This window comes from Typopeltis vanoorti, chromosome 18 (assembly GCF_054136105.1).
Source record: "Typopeltis vanoorti isolate ZY-2024b chromosome 18, IOZ_Tvanoo_1.0, whole genome shotgun sequence".
Taxonomy (NCBI): domain Eukaryota; kingdom Metazoa; phylum Arthropoda; class Arachnida; order Uropygi; family Thelyphonidae; genus Typopeltis; species Typopeltis vanoorti.
Window position 1 is genome coordinate 109,284,854 of NC_143566.1, and position 21,065 is coordinate 109,305,918.

General features: G+C 39.0%; 1 protein-coding gene across 1 annotated transcript in view; it reads right to left on the minus strand.

Annotated features, from left to right (window-relative positions):
* Nucleotides 1–21,065, minus strand: part of LOC150097054 (uncharacterized) — a 353,024-nt gene that overhangs the window by 84,626 nt on the left and 247,333 nt on the right. The window contains exon 10 of the mRNA XM_090408116.1: nucleotides 18,022–18,270. Coding sequence (XP_090264242.1) covers nucleotides 18,022–18,270 — 249 coding nt within the window. The remainder of the gene's footprint in view (nucleotides 1–18,021; nucleotides 18,271–21,065) is intronic.

A 21,065-nucleotide genomic window follows, 5' to 3' on the forward strand; every position in this document is an offset into this window, starting at 1 on the left:
TGTGGCTCACCACTAGTCACCTGCATATTCCCGGATATGCATCATCAACTTTACATCATAGCTTTACATCATCAACAAACAATTGAATATCTCCCTTCAAATTATTTCTTGTATCATTTATGTGCAAATTAAACAGTAGTGGTTCCAAGCTCAGAGCCCTGTCGCTCACCACTAGTCACCTGCATATTCCTGGATTCAGCTCTTCCATTTGGAAGCCCTGCTAGCTCAGTCGGTAGACCACGAGATTCTTAATCTCGGGGCATGGGCTCGAGCCCCACTTTGGGCAATTCCAATTTTTTTCTTGGATTTGATCATCTCATCAGAGGATGTAATTATAAATGAGGTGTCAAATCATCCACCTCATGGTGATTACCTGGGTGGTTACCAGCAGTGTGAGGACCTCTGTGAGAAAAGGGTATGTGTGGAGCTACAAAGGGAGTGATTATGAAGAGCTCAGAAGACAGCTTGTTGATGTAACATGGAATGAGGAGTTAGCTGGAAAAGAGATCAATGCAGCTTGGGGGATTTTCAAAAACTATCTAGTAGATGCAATGTCTAAATATATTCCAAGGGCGAGAAGGTTAAATAAAGTAGGTGTGAATGAATGGATGAAGCATGTAATACAGAGAAAGGGGGGCATTGTGGAGGCAGCATAAGGGAAGAGGAAATAACCAATTCCATGAGGTCTACAAAGACCAAGCAAGGAAGGTGACTTGGTTGGTGAGGGTAGCTAAAGAGAGGTATGAACAGCAGTAGGCTAATGAAGCCTAAAAGAATCCTAAGGAATTCTTTCGATATGTAGCCAGAAAAAGAAAGTATGATTATGGAAGGATGACATTCATTGGAGAAAATGGCATAAAGACAGCTGTTGCGGAATGTGTGGTGGAGATACTTAATGAACAGTTCATACAGGTCTTTCAATCTTGTGAATGTGACTTCATGGAGGGATTGAGAGCAGTTGATGATTGGGAGGAGAGACTAACTATAAGTGAGCAAGAGGTGTATGGGGAGTTGAGTAAACGAGATGTTAATAAGGCTGTGGGACTTGATAATATATCGCCACGTATTCTGAAGGAAAGTGACAAGGAGTTGACACCGGTGTTGACATATTTTTTTAATACAAGTCTTGCATTCGGTCAAGTTCCTAAGGAATGGAAGGAGGACAAGATTGTGTCACTTCATAAAGGAGGTGATTGAACTCAAGCATCAAACTATAGGCCTATATGTGTGTCAGGTGTTCTGGTTAAGTTGTTGGAGAAGTTTGTGAGAACTAGGATCCAGAGTTGGGTTGACAACAATGGTATCATCTTTGATGGACAGCATGGATTTGCTAAAGGGAGGTCATGTTTTAGTAATCTACTTACTTATTACAATCAAGTGACTGCTTCCTTGGACAGAGAAGGATACACAGTGATATACATGGATTTTGCAAAGGCTTTTGATACCTCATGATAAATTGATAGTCAAACTGGAGCGGATGGGGTTGGATATTAGATTGGTGCATTGGATTGGAGATTGGCTGTCTGATAGGTATCAACAAGTTGTGTATGGGGAGCGATGTCGAGGAAAAGGAAAGTCACTAGCGGAGTGCATCAAGGATCTGTTTTAGGGCCATTACTGTTTAACTTGTATGTTAATGATATAGGTGAAGATTTGGATGGAGATATTTAGTTGTTTGCAGATGATGCAAAGTTGGGACGAACCATGAAGAGTAGTGAGAATGTTGTGATCTTGCAGGAAGACTTGCATAAATTGAGTGATTGGGCATGGAAATAGGGATGTGAGTTCAATGTTGCAAAATGCAAGGTTTTAAAATTTGGAAAACAAAGATGGGATGCAGAATTTTTGCTTGGTGAGGATACATTGTTGGAGGTGGAAGAAATAAGAGATCTAGGGGTGATAGTGGATAAGGATCTGAAATTTATTGGACACATAGCCAAAATTGTGAAGACAACACAAAGGCTTCTGGGAAAGATGCGGAGGACACTGACGTGTAGAAGTAGGAAGATTCTTGTTCCGTTTTCCTATTTAGATAATTTCCTATTTTCCTATTTCCTATATAAGGCTTTGATTAGGCCACACATGGACTATTGTGCCCAAATTTGGTCACCTGGTTTTCAGAAGGATGAAGAGATGTTGGAAAGAGTCCAAAGGCGACTGACTAAGACAGTTTCTGACCTCTGGAATATCGAGTATGAGGAAAGATTGAGGAGATACAATTTGCAGAGTCTGGTGGACAGGAGGTAGAGGAGAGATATGATAGAGACTTACAAGTTAGTAAAGGGTTGTTATAGGATCAATGTTGGAGAAGTTCTACAGAAAATAGTGGGAGAACCAGAGGTCATCCTTGGAAACTGTATAAAGAAGGTGTGAGTAGGGGAGTGAGAAGCAGGTTTTTTTCATGCAGAGTTGTAAATGATTGGAATGCCTTGCCTGAGAGTGTGGTTTCTGCAAGGAGTTTGAATGTGTTCAAAGCATGGTATGATGAGCTGTGTGTGTGTGTGATAAAAGGATCTCCCAGATGAGTCTTTGACTCGATGAGGTCTTGGGTAATAATAATAATAATAATAATAATACTTTTTGGCAACTCTCCATTAGCCACTATTTCATCCATATCACCAGTTCCATATCAATTCCCATTTGTTGCAGTTTGCATAAGAAAGTTCCATGTGGTAACCTGTCAAACAACTTTGCAAAATTCAGTAGTATCATCATATAGTCATTCCCTTTATCCAACTCAACTGCTCCCCTATTATAAAAAGTTAGTAGATAACTAAGGCATGATAACCTTTCACAAAGCCACTGCTCCTCATAGAGTATCATATTATTACCCACCCATTCATGAATTCTCTTTCTGACCAACTTTTATCACCTCTCCTGTAATACTAATTAGTCTATAATTTGCTACCTCAGACTTAGATCCTCCTTTATGTAAAGGAATTATTTTCAACATTTATTTATTTATTATTTTTAAGAGCATATGCAGAGAAACTGGCAATGCCTTGTGAAAGGCATTGCCAGTTTCTCTGCACATGCTCTTAAAACGAGAGCTTATATCTCATTCAATCCCACAGCTGTTTTGTATTCAGATTCTGCAATATCTGAAGTACTTCCAATTCATAAACCTTTGTTCTCACATCAGTCCCTATTACTTCTGATAAAACAGTATCTTCACTTGGATGATATACTCTTGCAAAGGGGTCAGTCAGTAGTTCAACAATTTTGTCTGCCTCTGTCTACCTCTCTACCATCTGCACTCATTAAAGTTATCCTTCCCTTCCTCTTATCACTTGCCACATAATGAAAAGACTCTTTGGGATTTCCTTTTGCCTGCACAGCTACTTTCTTCTCATAATCTCATAAAAATTCTGTTCATAAGTTAGCTGGTCACCTTTCTCCTTATATTCATCCATCTAACACTCACCACATTTACCCTCCTCACCTTGGGTATACAGTGTGATATTGCTTCCTCCAGATACACCTTGACTATCCCTCATGCTCCTTGTTCATCCTTCCCGTTCAGATCTTTATGCCATGGTATTGCTTCAAGCTGCATCACAAGTGTATCATAATCACTTTCCTTGTACCTCTTCTTAATGGAATTTCCACATGTTTTGCTACCTTTCAAGTGAAGACCACATGATCACTTCCCCAAATGGAGGCAATGTATTCACCTTACGTGACATATCCAAGGAATCCAAAGACTCATTGAGGGACGGCACCTACTTTACAACTTTCTGTCTCCACCAACTACAACAAACCACATCATCCGCTGCCCATCACCACTAGTTTCCACAGACAATCACAAAAATCCATGCCCATGGCAGGATTCAAACCCGCAGCCTTTTTGGCTGGAGAGTGGATATGCTAACCATTTGGCCAAGTTATGGACTGGCCTACTGTTCTATAACTAAGATCCAACACTTTCATAGTTGTTCTCTCCATCACATTCTGCTTCAAGTAATTATCTCTCAGTAAATGTATAAATTCCATTTCCTTCCTACCATATGATTTTCCTCCTTCTAATATATCTCACCAAAGTTAAAGTATCTCATAATAATTATTCAACTTGCACTCATTGTACTAATTTGCTGATGCATATTGTACCTTCAATATGAATTCCTGGTATCCCCTGGCCTACAGTAGCAACAAATTTTATATTTTGTTGACTCAATTTCACACCAGAAAGACTCAAAAGAACTGTGATCTATATGACTGACTCCTACTCTTGTTGACTGCAGTGCATCTGCTATCATCAGCAGTACACACCTCCTGTTCTGTCTACTTTATCCTCCCTTAAAATACTAAGTCCATCACAGTCTATACTTGTAACTACATCATCTGCTATTAGCCAAGTCTTACTAATGCCCATAATGTTTGGCAAGGTTGCACTAACCAATGCCGAAAACTCGCTTCTAGCGAGTTTTCGGCATTCTATAAACTAGAAGCTTGATGCTTCTAGCTTATAGAAACTCTAGCATCCCCTTAGACCTTGAACCAACTTTGCATACTGAACTGACTACCCCATTCAATACAGTTGCTGGAGAGACCCGATTCTGCATTTTTTGTTCATTCACACACTCATTTTCTTCATGGGTGCCTTTGCACACTCACCTGCATCTTTCCTAATTTCTTTAGTTTTCCTGACGTTGTGCTCCCACATTCTAGTTAACAACGCTTTCTCTCTAGATATCTAACTCCAAAGGCATTTTATTTAGAGTTAGTCAGGAGAAGTGTAGTCCATCAGCATTGTACAAGTCTTTCTGTCCATCAAACTCAGGCCATAGGTCTAAACTCTACATCATTCCTTCTGCATAACCTGCATATTGATTCATTAGCTATCAGTGCCCTCTTTCTCAGTTTACCTCTATCATAGCATGGCAGCAGACTTACAAACTTCACCCTGTCTCTCTCTCTCTCTCTTTTTTTTTTTTTTTTTTGATTCTTCCAATAACTCTTTGACATCTTCCCTCATACAATACTTCTCACCTCTCACATCATTGGTCCCAGCCAAAACAATCAATTCTTTCGCTTTCTCATTCTACATTATTCATTTTTGCACCAAGAAAACAAGATTTTGTAGCACTTTCATGAAGTACTCCCCTCATCATAGAATCACTATAAAAAACTATCTTCTTACTCACTTTCTCATTTATTAAGGTGGTTAAGTCATCACATCAGATAACTGGAATGTTAAAAAGATCACTAACTTGTAAGAATAAGCAATTATTCTCCACTTTACAAGTCCTTGATAAGGCCATGTCCAGACTGCTCTTGCTCTTCTCATGGACTTTATGGAAACAGGAAGATAGTTGAAACGAGTAGAGGGTAAACCATGATGATATCTGGTTTATGGAACTGTGCATATAAGGAGAGATTAATGAAAATCTTCAGAGTTTGAGAAACATACAGAGGAGAGGAGATATTATTATTATTATTATTAACACCTGACCTCCATAGAGTCAAACAGATTCATCATAGAAGGTACACACTATTACACACAAAAGCCTGTTAAACCATGCTTTAAACTTATTTAATGTATCTGCATTCAGTGCAATGTCAGGCAATGCATTCTACTCACCAACAACTCCTCATGCAAAGAACCTACTCTTTACACACCTGTTCACACCTTCCTTATACATCTTCCAGGGAAGTCCCATTATTCTACCTCTTCCCCCATTCTATGAAAAATTTTTTCCACATTAACCTGATAACAACCCTTTACAAACTTAAATGTCTCAATCATATCCGCTTTCTTCCTCATATTCACGAGGCTATGAAAACTGCATTTCCTCAATCCGTCTTCAAAGCCAACATCATATTGATCTGTTACCACCTTAGTCAGTCTTCTCGAGACCATTTCTAATATATCTTCATTACCATGAAAACCAGGAGACCAAATCATTGCCATAATCTGATGTGATGACTTCACAACTTGTGCAATATGACCTCTGAACTTCCATCAGGCTTCAGTAAGTTGTGATCTTTTGTAAGGCCACAACATCTGCTTGATTCCTGATCACTCTCCCTAGTTTTGCATCATCTGCAAACAGTTGTATATCATGAGTTAAACCATAAGATCAGAAGACCTCTCCCAATATTATTAATATACAAATTAATTAACAGTGGTCCCAGGACAGACTCCCCTCCCTGTGGCACACCACTAGTGACTTTCCTCTTCTGGGATATTGCACCACCACCATAAACAACATGTTGATATCTATCTCAGAGCCAGTTGCCTATCCAACTCACTAATCTATCATCCAATCACATCTGCTTCAGTTTAGCTACCAATTTGTGGTGTGGCAATCTATCAAAAGACTTTGCAAAATCTAAGTATACCACTGTATATGCATCTCCCCTGTCCAATACATTCATTACTTTAGTTGGTAAAACATGACCTCCCCTTAACAAACCCATGTTGACAAGCATAAAGAATACCACTGTAATCAATGCATTTTTGTACTCTCATCAACCTCTACAATATATACCTTAACTACAACTCCAGATATTAGATTATAGATCAGCCTATAATTTGTAGTCTTAGTCTTATCACCACCTTTGTGAAGTGGAACAAATTTTACCTTAATTTTCACTCCTTTGAAACTTGTGTTGTTGAAAAACTCTTGTTAAACAGGTAGGCCAAGGCTGATGCTAACTGACTAGAATATTTCCTAAAGATACATGGTGATATTTCATCAAGTCCTATTGCCTTAATGACATCTAGCTTACTTAACTCCTCATATATCTCTTTCTTGCTCATCATTTAGTCTTCTCTCTTTTTATTCTCTACACTAGAGCTTTTGGTTTCACACTGAGGATGAAACAATGAATTATTATTATTATTATTATTATTATTATTCAGGCCTCCATGGAGTCAAAAGACTCATCGTGGGAGGTCCTTCCTAAGAACATAAAGTCTGTCAAGACTCATCGAGGGGAGGTCCCCCTTAAGAAACACAAAGTCTATCAAACCACTCCTTAAACTCATTGACCATTCTCGCCCTCACCACTTCATCAGGCAATGCATTCCACGGCTCTTACTGACATCCAGAGTACTCAGTATCTGAAACACACACTCCTCCTGTACCTCTAAACCTCGAACCAGCCCTATCCCTCTGGCATTAAAACTGACTCCTCTAGGATGAAATATTCCAATAAAGTGTTCATTGAACAATTCCACTATGTCCTCTGCATCAGTCACTCTATTTCCATTTTTATCCCACAATATCATTCTTCCACAGTCATTTCGCCTCCTACTGGCCACATAGCTAAAAAATTCCCTAGGATTTTCTTTGGATCTTAGGGCCAATCTCCTCTCATATTCCAGTTTCGCTTTCCTTACCACACTAGTCACTCTTCTCATTGCTCATTGCATACCTCAACAATATCTTTGAAGCAGTTGCCAATCTCCCACTTTCATCCATTAACATCATCTTGCCATAATCATTCTGCTTTCTACCTGTCCATATAAAAAAAAAATGTATAATAGACACACACAATATAGTAAAGGGATCCTATAGTATAGATACAAGTGAAATTTTTAATTCCTGAGGTGGGGATAGAACTGGAAGAGTCATCACTGGAAGATGAGTAGAAAAAGTTAGGAAGCATGTAAGGGCCAGGTTCTTCTCATGGCATATCATAAATATTATTATTATTATTATTATTATTCCTGATACCTCCAAGGAGTCCGAAGACTCATCGTGGGAGGACATCTACAATTCTCTCTACACCTAACCATGATATACATTCATGATATGTCATGCTGTGGTTGGGTTTTGCAAATGCATTTGCAATGCTCAAGGAAAGATATAACAGGTATTTAGGCTTTGTGTGACCCATAAAGGAGTCCTTCCTCAATGAGCCCTTAGATACTATGGATAAATCTGATGATGATGATGATAATGCAAATTAATAACATTAATTTGGCTACTAATGGGCTGGTAATGTGCAGTATATATCCTCTCCTAGTCAAGTCAACTCTGCCTTCTCAAGATGGACCATTTCACACCAGAGGGTGCTCCAGCATTATTAGCAAGCAGTTTTGATGTCAAAGAATATCATCCAAGTTGGAAGACACACCAATCACCAATTACACTCTTTTAGGTTAAACGAGCTTTAGTACCTGATGAAATCTTGCTTATTGTAGACATCTGGCTGATGCGATGTTTGATCCTCAGAGTAGGAGATCTAGATTCTGGTAAAGGCATGCCTAACATACTGTGGAGATCCAGAGATGTTTCCTTATCTTCTAGGATAGCAGTTAAGCAGTTCTACAGGCTGGCTGCCAGATATTATAAGACTGAACTTGGTGGTAATGCATTTGTATGGCTTCCTGACCAGCTGGCACATAATCCACTGCCATCTACACTGACATATCATGCAGGAAGGCCATGGAATGATATGTGGGGAGGAGGAGCAGCACTCTTGATTGATGCCATAATGGCATGGAGACTGGATGCTCTCTGTATGAATGGCATGTCTAAAGATTTATCTCCTTCTGCTGCATGTTCCTGTTCTTTTTTATTCTCTTCACCTCTAAAATACAATCACGACAATAAAATCAAAAAGATATAGTGTCACTGATGTTAAACAAAAAACATAACAAACCTCTCTTGAAAAATAAAAATAAAAAAAATTTAAAAACTCAGAAAACCTTACAAAAGATTGTTTTCATATTTATTTCACCAACATTCTTAGCATGAATACCAACTTAAATGATGGGCACCACCTACAGACGTCTTAAACCTAATCTGTTTCGACCAAACTTCAGACTACTGCCACAATAACCATAGTCTGTCTTGACTCTTCAAATTATACTTTGCATGATTCATTCTATTTCAAGTACTGTATAGTGCTTGTAATAGAATGATTGGCTGATTATAATTTCTTTGCCTTATTGTGCAACTGCTATCTCTACTCTTCTGAAAATCATTCTAACTTCTTTTAATCCTTAAATCCTAATTTCCTGAAATCCAACTACCTTAACTCTAGTCATCTTCTCTGGTAATTTTAATGTAAACAATTCCAACTGGCTCCCTTTTTTTTCCAGTTCCAATGAACAAACTCAAAGAGATTTTCTGAGCTAATTATGTAAGCAATGAATTAAACTGTTTGGACCAACTAGAATACTTGAAAATCCTATTACTCATTCAACACTTTGGATATTATCTTAAAAGGTATTTTTCTATGTATACTGTTGAAATTACCTGAATTTAGATCATAGCCTCATACAAGTTTCATCTCTGGAATGCCCTTCCTTCAAAAGTTATTCATAACCTCATATCATTTGGCACTACAACATTATTATTATTATTATTCAGGCCTCAATGGAGTCAAAAGACTCATCGCGGGAGGTCCTTTCTAGGAAACACAAAGTCTATCATACCACTCCTTGAAATCATTGACTAATCTCATCAACTCCAGATCTCACCACTCTATCAGGCAATCCATTCCACAGTTCAACTACTCTCCATGCAAAGAAACCACTCTTCACCCTCTTGCTCACAGCTTCCTTTCGTAACTTCCAGGATGGCCCCTTGTCATCACTTCTTCTTGCTGTTAAACCAAGCGATAGAAATCCCCATTTGTTATTTGTTATGTCAACCCTGTACCCGTCTCTCAACAGTTTAAAAGTCTCAATCATATCACCTCTCCTTCTTCTATCTACCAAATGCTGGCAGTCCACATTCCCTCAGTCAATCCTCATAGCTAACACTGTACAATCCTGGAACCATCTTTGTTATCTCTACCATTTCCACAGTTAATTTATCCGCTTCAAATCCTGGGGACCAAATTTATGAACAATAGTGTAACTTTAGTCTGATCACGGTCTTATACAACGGAATGATAACTCTTTTATCTCTGGAAGTCAGCGTCCTTCTCAGTATTGCAGCAATCCTCTGGTGTTACCTTCACTACCTTGGCAATATGTCCCATGAATTTCAGGTTTCTATCAATCATCAACCCCAGATCTCTTGTCTCCCCTACTACCTCCAGTATAGCTCCTCCGATAAAGTATGCAGTGATCCATCGATGTGTCCCAAACCTCAAAACCTTACATTTTGATGCATTAAACCGATAACCCCATTCATTTACCCATCTATCTAGTTTATTCAAATCCTCTTGCAGGGCTATCACATTGCACTATTACTAATAACCTTTCCCAGCTTCACATCCACAAACAACTGAATAATACCCTGCAATCCACTGACAATAACAGTGATATAAAGGTTAAACAATATAGGTCCCAGTATTGAGCCCTGTGGGACCCCACTTGTAACCTTCTGCCTCTTTGATATTGATCCACCATACACAACTCTCTGATGCCTATCGGACAGCCAATCCTGAAGCCAGTTGACCAACCTGACATCCAAATCCATGTGCTGCAAATTAAATATCAGCTTATCATGTGGCACCCTGTCAAATGGCTTTGCTAAATCTAAGAAAATGGCAGTATACAGGGTGTTCGGGATAAATTTGACATATTTATAATTAATTATATTTGTCCGTAAGTTACATGTATTAACACACACTTCTCTTCATTTAAAAGTTTGGACCCTTCTTCATTCATATACAAGATGTCAGAAAGGATGGATAGCTGGAACCCACCTGAATCATGGAAGAGAATAACTTGTATCATGATGATTCGTGCCCGCCATCAAAATAAGGATATTACGACTGCTGCCCAATGCTCCCTGAATACAGTAAAAACAATCAGGCATGAACTAGAGACTTGCAATGGTGACTACGAGGATGTAGCAAGAAGAAAGATCCCTAGCAGACGATCTGATTGCGTTCGTACAGCAGAATTCCTCGCAAATCTGCAGGAACAGGTGTTGAAGAACCCTGGCATTGGAATTCGGGCTTTGTTCGTGGAGTTGCTAACTGTAGTCAAGCCCTGGATAACAAGGGTAGCCAATGGTAGGCCGTATGTATGGCAGCAGGATTCGGCCCCTTGCCACACCTCTGGGAAAAGTCAAAAATGGTTGTCTGAAAATTTCTACGACTTCACCAGTCCAAATGTTTGGCCTCCAAACTCCCCAGACCTTAACCCCATGGATTATTTTGTATGGGGCGCAGTTGAAAAAGACACCAATCGCACTTCCAGTAATACAAAAGCCCAGTTAATGGATAAAATTAAAACAGTTTTTGCGGCCCTTCCCAGGGAGACTGTAGCATCAGCTTGTTCGAGGTTCCGAAGCAGAATTGAAGCTGTGATCGATGCTAATGGTGGTTATTTTGAGTAAATCTTGTTGAAAGTATTGTAATTAACTCTGCCTGTAATGTTTTTTTGTCAATTCATTAAATTTAATAGATACAAAGAAGATTTTCTTTTTCCTTACGAAACTGTCAAATCTATCCCGAACACCCTGTATGCCTTTCCCTCATCAATTGCTCTTGTAACTTTATTAAAAAAAAGCTAGCATATTACTAAAACAAAAGCACCCCATAACAAATCCATGTTGATTCTCAAAGATAAAATTACCCTCATCTGCCCAATGCTGCATACGGTCCTTCATTAATTTCTCCAAGATCTTAACAACTACTGATGACACACAAACTGGCATATAATTAGACACTTTTAATCTACTACAGACCTTATTCAATGGCACTGTCTTACCTTCTATCGATTCCCTGGGCACCTTTCCCGTAGCCAGACTTTCATCGTGAAGCCAGGTCACAGGAGCTGTCAGTTTTTAGCACAGTCTCTCCAAACTCATGGTGAAATACCATCCAGTCCCACAGCTTTAGTGACATCCAGAGTACTCAGTATTTGGAAAACACTCTATCCTCCTGCATCTCTAAATCTCGAACCTGCCCTATTGAACAATTCCACTATGTCTTCTGCATCAGTCACTCTATTCCCATTTTTATCCAACAATGCCATTCTTCCACAATCATTTCTCCTACTACTGGCCACATAACTAAAAAATTCCCTAGGATTTTCTTCAGATCGGCAGACCAATTTCTTCTCATATTCCAGTTTCGCCTTATTACCATGTTAGTCACTCTCCTGGCCTGTGTCTTATATTCTTTTTGCATCTCCTCTTTACCTGTCTCCTTATATCTCTTCCATAGCCTCTTTTTCATATGCAGTTCCTGTTTAATATTGTTTGTCATCCACTTTACACCAAATTGTGTTCTCTTCTTCACTTGTGGAACATAGTAGAAGTTACGAAAGGAAACTGTGAGCAAGAGGGTAAGGAGTGGATTCTTTGCATGGAGGATGGTTGAACCGTGGAATGCATTGCCTGATGGAGTGGTGGGAGTGAGAATGGTCAATGAGTTTAAAGAGTGGTATGATAGACTTTGTGTTTCTTAGTGGGGGGGGGGACCTCCCCTCGATGAGTCTTGACAGATTTTATGTTCTTAGGAAGGACCTCCTACGATGAGTCTTTTGACTCCATTGAGGCCTGAATAATAATAATAATAATAGCTTACTATTGCTGCTAACAAATATTCCTTCACAAATTCCCAAGCACTAATGATATCCTGGCCTTTCAATTCTTCCCTCCATGAAACTTCCTCAAGTTCATTTCGAAGACTATTATAATCACCTGCCTTATAATTCCACATATGTTTCTGTCTCTTTGATATTTTTTAATGTCTATTCATCTTCCAAGTCAAAACCACATGGTCACTCTCTCCAACTGGTGGGAGAGAGTGACCTGCTGATGCTATGACCAAACTCTTATGATGCTATGACCAAATCCAAAACTTGAACCTCTTGTTCCCTCTGTTACATGTTGCCTAAGACAATTGTCCCTCAAGAATTCTAGAAATTCCATTCCCTTATTTCTAAATGCATTTTCCTCTTTCCAACTTATACTGCTGTAGTAAAAATCTCCCATAACAACCATTCTTCTTTCACTTGCTAAGCTCGACTGCCTAAAGGTTCTCCTGTTCCCAATCCTCTGTGCTCCTTGGCTTGTAGCAACACCCCACTAAATATCCTATCTTGCCCACCTCTACCTCACACCATATGCTTTCAAAACCATTAGTGTCACTGCCTTCCAAAGCCTCCACTCTTATAGGACATAAGTCATCACTTATCATAAGCAGTACTCCTCCACCACGCTTTCCCTTTCTATCCTGTTAAAAAATGCTGTACCCTGCTACTTCTATTCCTGTTATTATATCCTCTTCTGTCAACCATGTCTCAGTGATCCCAATAATCTTTGGCCAGGGTGATGATATCAGCACCAACAATTCCTCTGCTTTATTCCAGATACTCTTGGCATTAGTATAAAGCATAAAAATGCTACCGTTTCTATACCTAGCATTATCCCCTCTAGACTGTACTAGGCTCAGTATTTACCTTATGTTGTCCCCCTTTCTCCGAAGCACCCATTCCCACAAGAGGCCACCCCTACTACTAGTATTCTAGTTTCCCTGCATTGACACACCGAGTCATTCAGAAAACAGCAATCTCTCCAGATGCCTACGTCCTTCCTCATTCAAATGCAAGTGGTCTCTTGCATACAATTCCTTTCTGTCCTCAAATGCTCTCCAAGCATCTACATATCTCTTCTGACACATTCTAGCTATTATTCTATTCAATATTACTGTCCTTCTGCTCAGCTCGTCACTATCATACCTAGGCAGCATGCACACTATCTTTCCTCTCTGTGTTTTCTTTCATACAACCTCAAGCAAGAATCTCATATCTCTCGCCACCTGATTTACATTGCCTCTCAAGTTCATTCGTTCCTACTATCACAATCGTCTCATCCACCCTTTCACCCTCTTAATTGCCATGGCCACTCTTTCTATCATTCCTCCAGGCAAACATTCCTTATGCATCCTATTTTGCACACCATGGATCATTGAGTCCCCATACATCACACCTTTTATCACCCTGTTCCTTGATCGCTCACCTGCATCCCTCACTCTCTCTCTCTAACACTTTCTCTCTGTGTTCCCCTACTTACCTGCCTTCTTGACATCACTCTATCCCTGGTTCCTGCGCTCCCTCGCATTTCATTCTCTCCTCTTCTATCATTCCCATAACTCTCTCTCATTTCCTCTCTTCTATTGTTCCTATTCTCTCCTCTTCTATCATTCCCATAACTCTCTCTCACTCCTACTCTGATTTGCCTTGCATTCATCTCTTCCATTCACCTAATCTCATCTCACTCCCGAGAATTCTGCCTGCTCTTTCAGCTCATCTCTCTCTGCAAGTCAGCAACTCTTGTTTGCCATTGATCCTCCCAATTGAGACCATCTCTGACAACTTCACAATCTTTCAACCTTTCCACACTCTCACTCTCGTTTCTTCATTCATATTTCTCTCGTTATTCTCGCCCTCTATCATACCACTCGTCTCTCTACGTGGAGAATCTCCCACCTCTGACTCAACGAGTTTATTTATAGTCTCAATGAGGTCAGTTATAGTCATCTCTAACTCACCAAGTTCTTCCCATTGTCTGCATTTTGGGCATATACATAATTCCCCTTCTCTCACCTGTCACATATACAACCGCCAGGATGCATACATTCCCCAAGTCCCACATGCCACAAAATTCCTTATCATGTCACGCAAAATGGAGTCCTTAAATGGGGGAGGAATTGGTGATACGCCATTTGCAATTGTAGCTGCCACTGCTACCATTATTCAAAATAGTGTCGAGGAACTACTACAACTGAAAGCTAAATAAATCGCCTCCAAGTTTTTTCTCCTCCTTTCCATGACCACACTACTATTTCTGTTCTACAAATGTTAATACTTGTTGTGACTGTGCAGCATAAATTATCCACATTGGAATGGTGGGGGGGGTATTCATTCCCCACTCAAAATTCTTGCCTAGTATCAAAGTAAGAGGCAATATATGCCAGGCTTTCCAAGGGGAGAAAAAATAGCACATTGTAAGTAGTCTGAGACAAAAACTCCATCTTATTATACTTAAGAAATTATACTCTTGTTTTAATCCTTTACCAAAGTTTAAGCAAACATGCAAAGAGGTTTGTATTGCTGCTGTAATAGTTTCACCTTTTCTGAGGTACTTGGTAAGGATCACATCATCCAAATCCTAAAAGACAATGGCAAGAACTTTCCCTGGTGACTTTTGGGTTTGGAACTTCAAAAGTGGGTCCCCAGATGTTTGAATGCTGACCAAAAGAGAGAATGCATGCTGCAATGTCAAGGGATTTGGGGCCATTTTGAGAAATCAAGTGCAAATATTTTGGCTCATATGTGACTGTTGATGAAATGTGGCTTCATCACTATGTCCCAGAGACCATATAACAGTCAATGGACCCACTTTGCTGAGAGGTTCTGCATGTTCACATGTTGGAGGATAATGACAGCAACTCTTTCTCTAGATATCTCCAGAGTCTTTTCAATGTTTTTGGCCGGTATTCATCTATTATCAAGGATCATGGCATGCACTGTATCAACATTTTCAGGTGCTGAGGAAAGTCTTCCTGACCTGGGGGAATCTCTTGTCTTAGGATGTCGAGTTTTAAACTTGATCACCCATCTGGCAACTGTTGGATGTTCTAAGGTATTAGTACCCAAAAGTCTCACACAAAATTTGGTGAATCTCAGCTGCAGACTTTTCTTACAGCATGAAAAATGTGATGATGGCTCACACCTCTGTGTCTTTGAATTTTTTTTCAAACCTCTGACATGGCTTCTTGTATATCCTAAAAGAATCATGAAACATGGGGATTGAAGGATTTTAAGATATGTTTGTTCTTTCTTGTGGTTATATCAGTTGCTTTAATATCATTTTTGTTCTACGTGTTTATCAGAACTTTTTTAGCCATCCCTCATAATATGCTTTGTAATCCAGCAGTAAAACTTTCTACAAAAATTTCAGCATCATAGATTGAAGCCTGAAACCCTTGTCCCTCACCTCTCTTTCACCCAGATGGCAGTATTGTAAGATCACCTAAAGATAAAACTTGATCTTTAGGTTATCTCACAATACTGCCATCTGCTATCCCATTAACTGTGCTAATGAGATAATTGGTTTGGTTTTTGATTTTTTGGATTTATAGCTGAAGCAATTGAGATTGTGAGGTCAGTGTATTGTGTCTGTTAATGCATATGTTAAAATGGCCAGTTTGCCTGTTGTTTTTATTATTATTATTATTAACATCTGATCTCTATGGAGTCAGAGACTCATTGTGGGATGTACACACTATTGTGCACAATGTTCATCCAACTGTGCTTTAAGCTGATTCAATGTGTCTACATTTGCAACACCCAGGAAATGCCTTCCACTAACCAACCACTCTCCATGCAAAGAACCTTCTCCTCACTCCTCTGCTCACACCCTCCTTATACAGTTCCAGCAATGGCATCTTGTTCTATTCCCCCCCTCTCCCATTCTATCAAAAATCTCTTCCATGTCAACCTGATAACAACCCCTGACTAGCTTATATATCTCAATCATATCCCCCCCCTTCCTCCTATTCATGAGGCTTTGTAACTTACATTCTCCCAATCTGTCCTTACACCTCTGTGTAAGGACAGATTGGGAGAATGTACCACTGACCACTGACCACCTTTGCCAACATATCCTCATCACTATGAAAACCCAGTGACCAAATCTGTGCAGAATAATCCATATGAAGCTTGATCAAGGCCTTACAATGGCATCATAACCTCTCTATTTCTGCATGTCAGGGTCCTCCACATCATTGCCATTATCCAATGTGAAGTCTTCACAACTTGTACGATGTGGCCCTTGAATTTCAGATCCTTGTCCACCAACACTCCTAGATCTCTCGTCTCCTCTACTTCCTTTAAAGTTTCCTCCACCAAGTGTATACTTCGCATCCAATAGTTGCTTATCAAATCTCAAACTTTACACTTTGCAACATTGAACTGACAGTGCCACTTATATGCCCATTCATGCAATCTTTCAAATCCTCCTCTAAGGGTATGACATCTGCTTGACTTTGCATTGTTTTCAATTTTGCATCATCTTCAGGCAGCTGTATATCATCAGTCAAACCCATCCTAATATCCTAATTTTAATCCTGTGGCTTCCTCTCTTTTTGAGAGAGTTGCAGCTGATTACTAGGGAAATAATGATGCAAGGTGGTTTCCCGTTGCCTTCCTTGCCGTAAGTATTTATGATACTGTAATACTTGTGTTCAAGGGGCCGGTTTGCCTGTTCTGGGGGACAAAAAACCTGAACTTCTAGGTGAAAAAAAACTCTACCTCTGTATGAGACCAGCTAACTCACCTTTCATTGAAAGAGACCAGATAAAGGTTTCCCCACATCATTGATGGGAATCAAAACCAGGTCTTTCCGATCAAAGGGCTTTGTCTATACTGACTAAGCTACAGAGACTCATCCAAATATCATTAATATTCAAATTGAACAATAGTGGTCCCAAACCTGACCCCTGCAGTACACCACTAGTGACCTTCCTATTTCGGAATATTGCATCCCCATATACAACTTTCTGATACCTATCTGACAGCCAATCACTGATCCAATTCAGAAGTCTGTTATCCAATCCCATCTATTTCAATTTATTTACCAGATAAAACACCCAAGTTTCCAGGAGGAAAAACTCTGCCACCTCTGTATGAGCAACAGCCTTTCACCATGAAATATTCTCTAAAAAAATACAACCTGTAGTTCTTCAAAAAGTAATATCAACATATTACATTTCTTGGCACTAATTTACCATAGGTTTTGTGTATTCTCATGTGTGAGAGTAATATTAACAACTAAGTCTTTCTACACATCTTAATATGTTATACAATTTGGCTGCCCTATAATGTTACAGGACAGCCATTTTTATGTTTTATGTTTATGGTGTTATGTGTTTTGCTTTGATAATGTCATGCTCTTATGGTTAAAAGATGAGCATTAATTATTATCAGAATAACTAATTACTATATTTGCATGTGTGTGTGTGTGTGTGGTTAAACTTAACATAACTAGTCATTTTTAAATCATACTATTTATATAGTTAATTACACTAACTGTTAATACTAATCTTAGATGTAACTAAAATAATAAAAAAATAAAATATGGAAAAATTCATTACCTGTTTCAAAGCCTCATTTTTAAATTTTTCTTTCCATTCCTTAACAGATACATTTTCCTGCATAATAATGTCATCCTTAGCATAAAACTTGGTTGCCAAACTGATATATCCCTCTACAGCATCAATCATTACATCTGTTGTACAATTTACAGTTTCATTTTGATTAGAATTATAATAATCTGTGTCATACCAATTCTCAGGAAACCAGAGTGGTAGAAACCATTGATAGCCTTCCTTTGCAGTCATTTTCTACATTAAAACAATGAATAAAATAAATAACAAATAAATAAAAAGTTGACATAAAAAATATATTTGATAATCTGGCATTTAAACTGCTAATTTCAGAAGTCAGCATTATCATTATTATGATTATTTGGGCCATTAGGTGGTGTAATGTGTGTGTAGACTTGATTTAGTGCTCCTGAAAGATAAATAACTTTTTTTTTGTATTTTAGTTAATAATATTAGGTTAACTTACTATAGCTTTTATTTTAAATGGGTGTGCAATTGTTTAATACAATTTCTTGGCATGGTACCAATTCATGGTAGAACAATGGCGACAATGACCACGTTGTCGAGTGATTTCAATTGCAGCATTTTCTGTAGTGCAGTGTGTGTGTAAAATGTATTCATCAAGAAAATTAAAGCACATGTGGAAGGAAATGGAAACTGGAAAGAGAGTGTGTATTAAATGTTTTAAAAGTGAGTGCTTATTGGGTGACGAGAACTAGCAAATATTAGAGTGGACAATACTGTTGGTAGGATGGAAAATGATGTTATTAATGTTGGATGTGCAGCTGATAAAATAGAGGAGAACGAAACTGACATAAATAAAGAATAGTGCCCTTGAATGTTATCCTTCATAAGACAAAGCATGAAATTGAAAAATTGCAGAAGCAGCAAGAACTTAGCAGGGCTTAGAAGAGAAAGAAAAAGGCATTCTGAAGTAGTAATAAAGACTGAGCAAACAAAAATGAAACTTAATGAAAGTGAAACAAAATTGTGTTTCCCAGGAGCATAAATTCACGATATTAGTCATGTAATCTGGATGCAAAAAGGTAAGTCAAAGGAATTGAATGTCTTGGTTAGCACAGATGATTTGAGAGACAAGAAGTATTCTATGAGGGAAGATGTAAAGGAGTTGCCAGAAGAGACTAAGTCTCCTGCCATGCTATGATAGAGACAAACTGGGAAGGAGGGCATTGCTAGCTAATGAGTCTATACATAGGTTGTGCAGAAAGAATGATGTAGGATTTTTGGATCTGTTGTCTGTGTTTGAGAGAAAGAAGGATTTGTGCAATGCTGATGGATTGCATCTAAATGGTTTTGGTGTTAGGTGTCTAGAGAGAGAGAGAGAGCTTTGATCATCAATCATGCTGAAGCATAAACTCAGGAAAACTTCAGCAATCGGGGTGTAAACAGGTGAGTTTGTGTGGGGGCACCCATCAAACAAGTGAGTGTTAGAATGACTACATGTGGAAAATAGTCTCTCAAGCAAAAATATTGAATATGGTAGTCAATCCATAATAATTCTTTGGGCTATTTTGTCAACTTTTGCTAACTTCTCTTTGAAATTCACTGTCCACCATCACTAGCTTAATCAATTTCCTGCAATCCAGTACCATCAAAGTGATAAAAAGGATTATTGTTATTATTATATTATCTCCATGGAGTCTGAAGAGTCATCATGGAAGACCACATGAATGTCACATGCAAAACTTATCATACCTCCCATTAAACTCATTCAATCTCGGGGCATTCACAAACGATTCTGGCAATTAGATTCGTTTACTACTCTCCAGACAAAAAATGATGTCTACACACTCTTCCACAACACTTCCACAGATGAGCCCTAGTTCTCTGACTATTTGTCATGTATTGAAAAATGATCTTTGCATCAATTTTATAAAACTGTTTAATATAGTTGGTTGTGGTTGGATCAGGAGGGCATCCTGACAGGAATAGAGATGGAAGGATATGATGCGTTTTGTTAAGATAGAAAGGGTAATAATGGAGAGGGTCCACCTAGTTAACCTAGTGCTGTGTGCTTCGTAACCATATGCCTGGGGAAGGAGTGTACTAGGTTTGATTCCTGTCGGAGACATGAGGAGCTGAAGAATTTTCCTCAGCCATAGCCAAGTTAGCCAGTCTTGGGCATGGACAGTAGGGTTTTCCCCCCAGTTTATCCTGTAATTTTTCATCCCGTAAAGCAGGCAAACCAGCCTTGAGAACTCAACACTACAGACATAGCATACACTGGGATGTAGGGCTGACCACCTTATCCTGTGAACGGTTTGAGGTCCGATGAGTCATAAACTCTCAACACCGCAGGGTAAAAGAGGGTAAAAGGAAGATGAGATGAGATAATGGAGAGGAAGTGCTATTGATGATAGATAAAGAGTTATATTTGTATTAGTGAGACAGAGTAGAGTGTCCTCCTGCGATGAGTCCTTTGACTTCCTGTTGGTGTCACATAATAATAATAATAATAATAATTATTATTATTATTATTAAGAGAGACCTTCAGGGAGTCAGAAACTCATTGAGTGAGGCCACATACCACACACACACACACCAGCTATCATACTTATTCTTGAATTCATTCACACTGCTTCCCTCACAACATCCAATGGCAATCCATTCCAATCAGACACCACCCTCTGAGAGAAAAATCTAGCCCTCACACACTTCTTGGCAGCCTTCATTCTCAGCTTCCAAGGATGCCCTCTCATCCTTTCCCCACCCTCCATAAATTGAAAAATTCCATCAATTGAAATCCAGTATGACCCTTTCAGAAGTTTGTAAGTCTCAATCTTATCATCCCTCTTTCTCCTGTTTGCTAGTGTCTGCAGTCTGCAAATTCTCAATCTGTCTTCATATCATAGTCAGCATTCCACAATCCTGATATCATTTTTAACACTTTCCTTTGTACTCTCTCTTCAGTATATCAGAATCACATCGGAAACCAGGAGACCAGACCTGAACACAATAGTCCAAGTGAAGTCTTATCAAGGCCTTGTAAAGAGGCAAAATAACATTCTTAT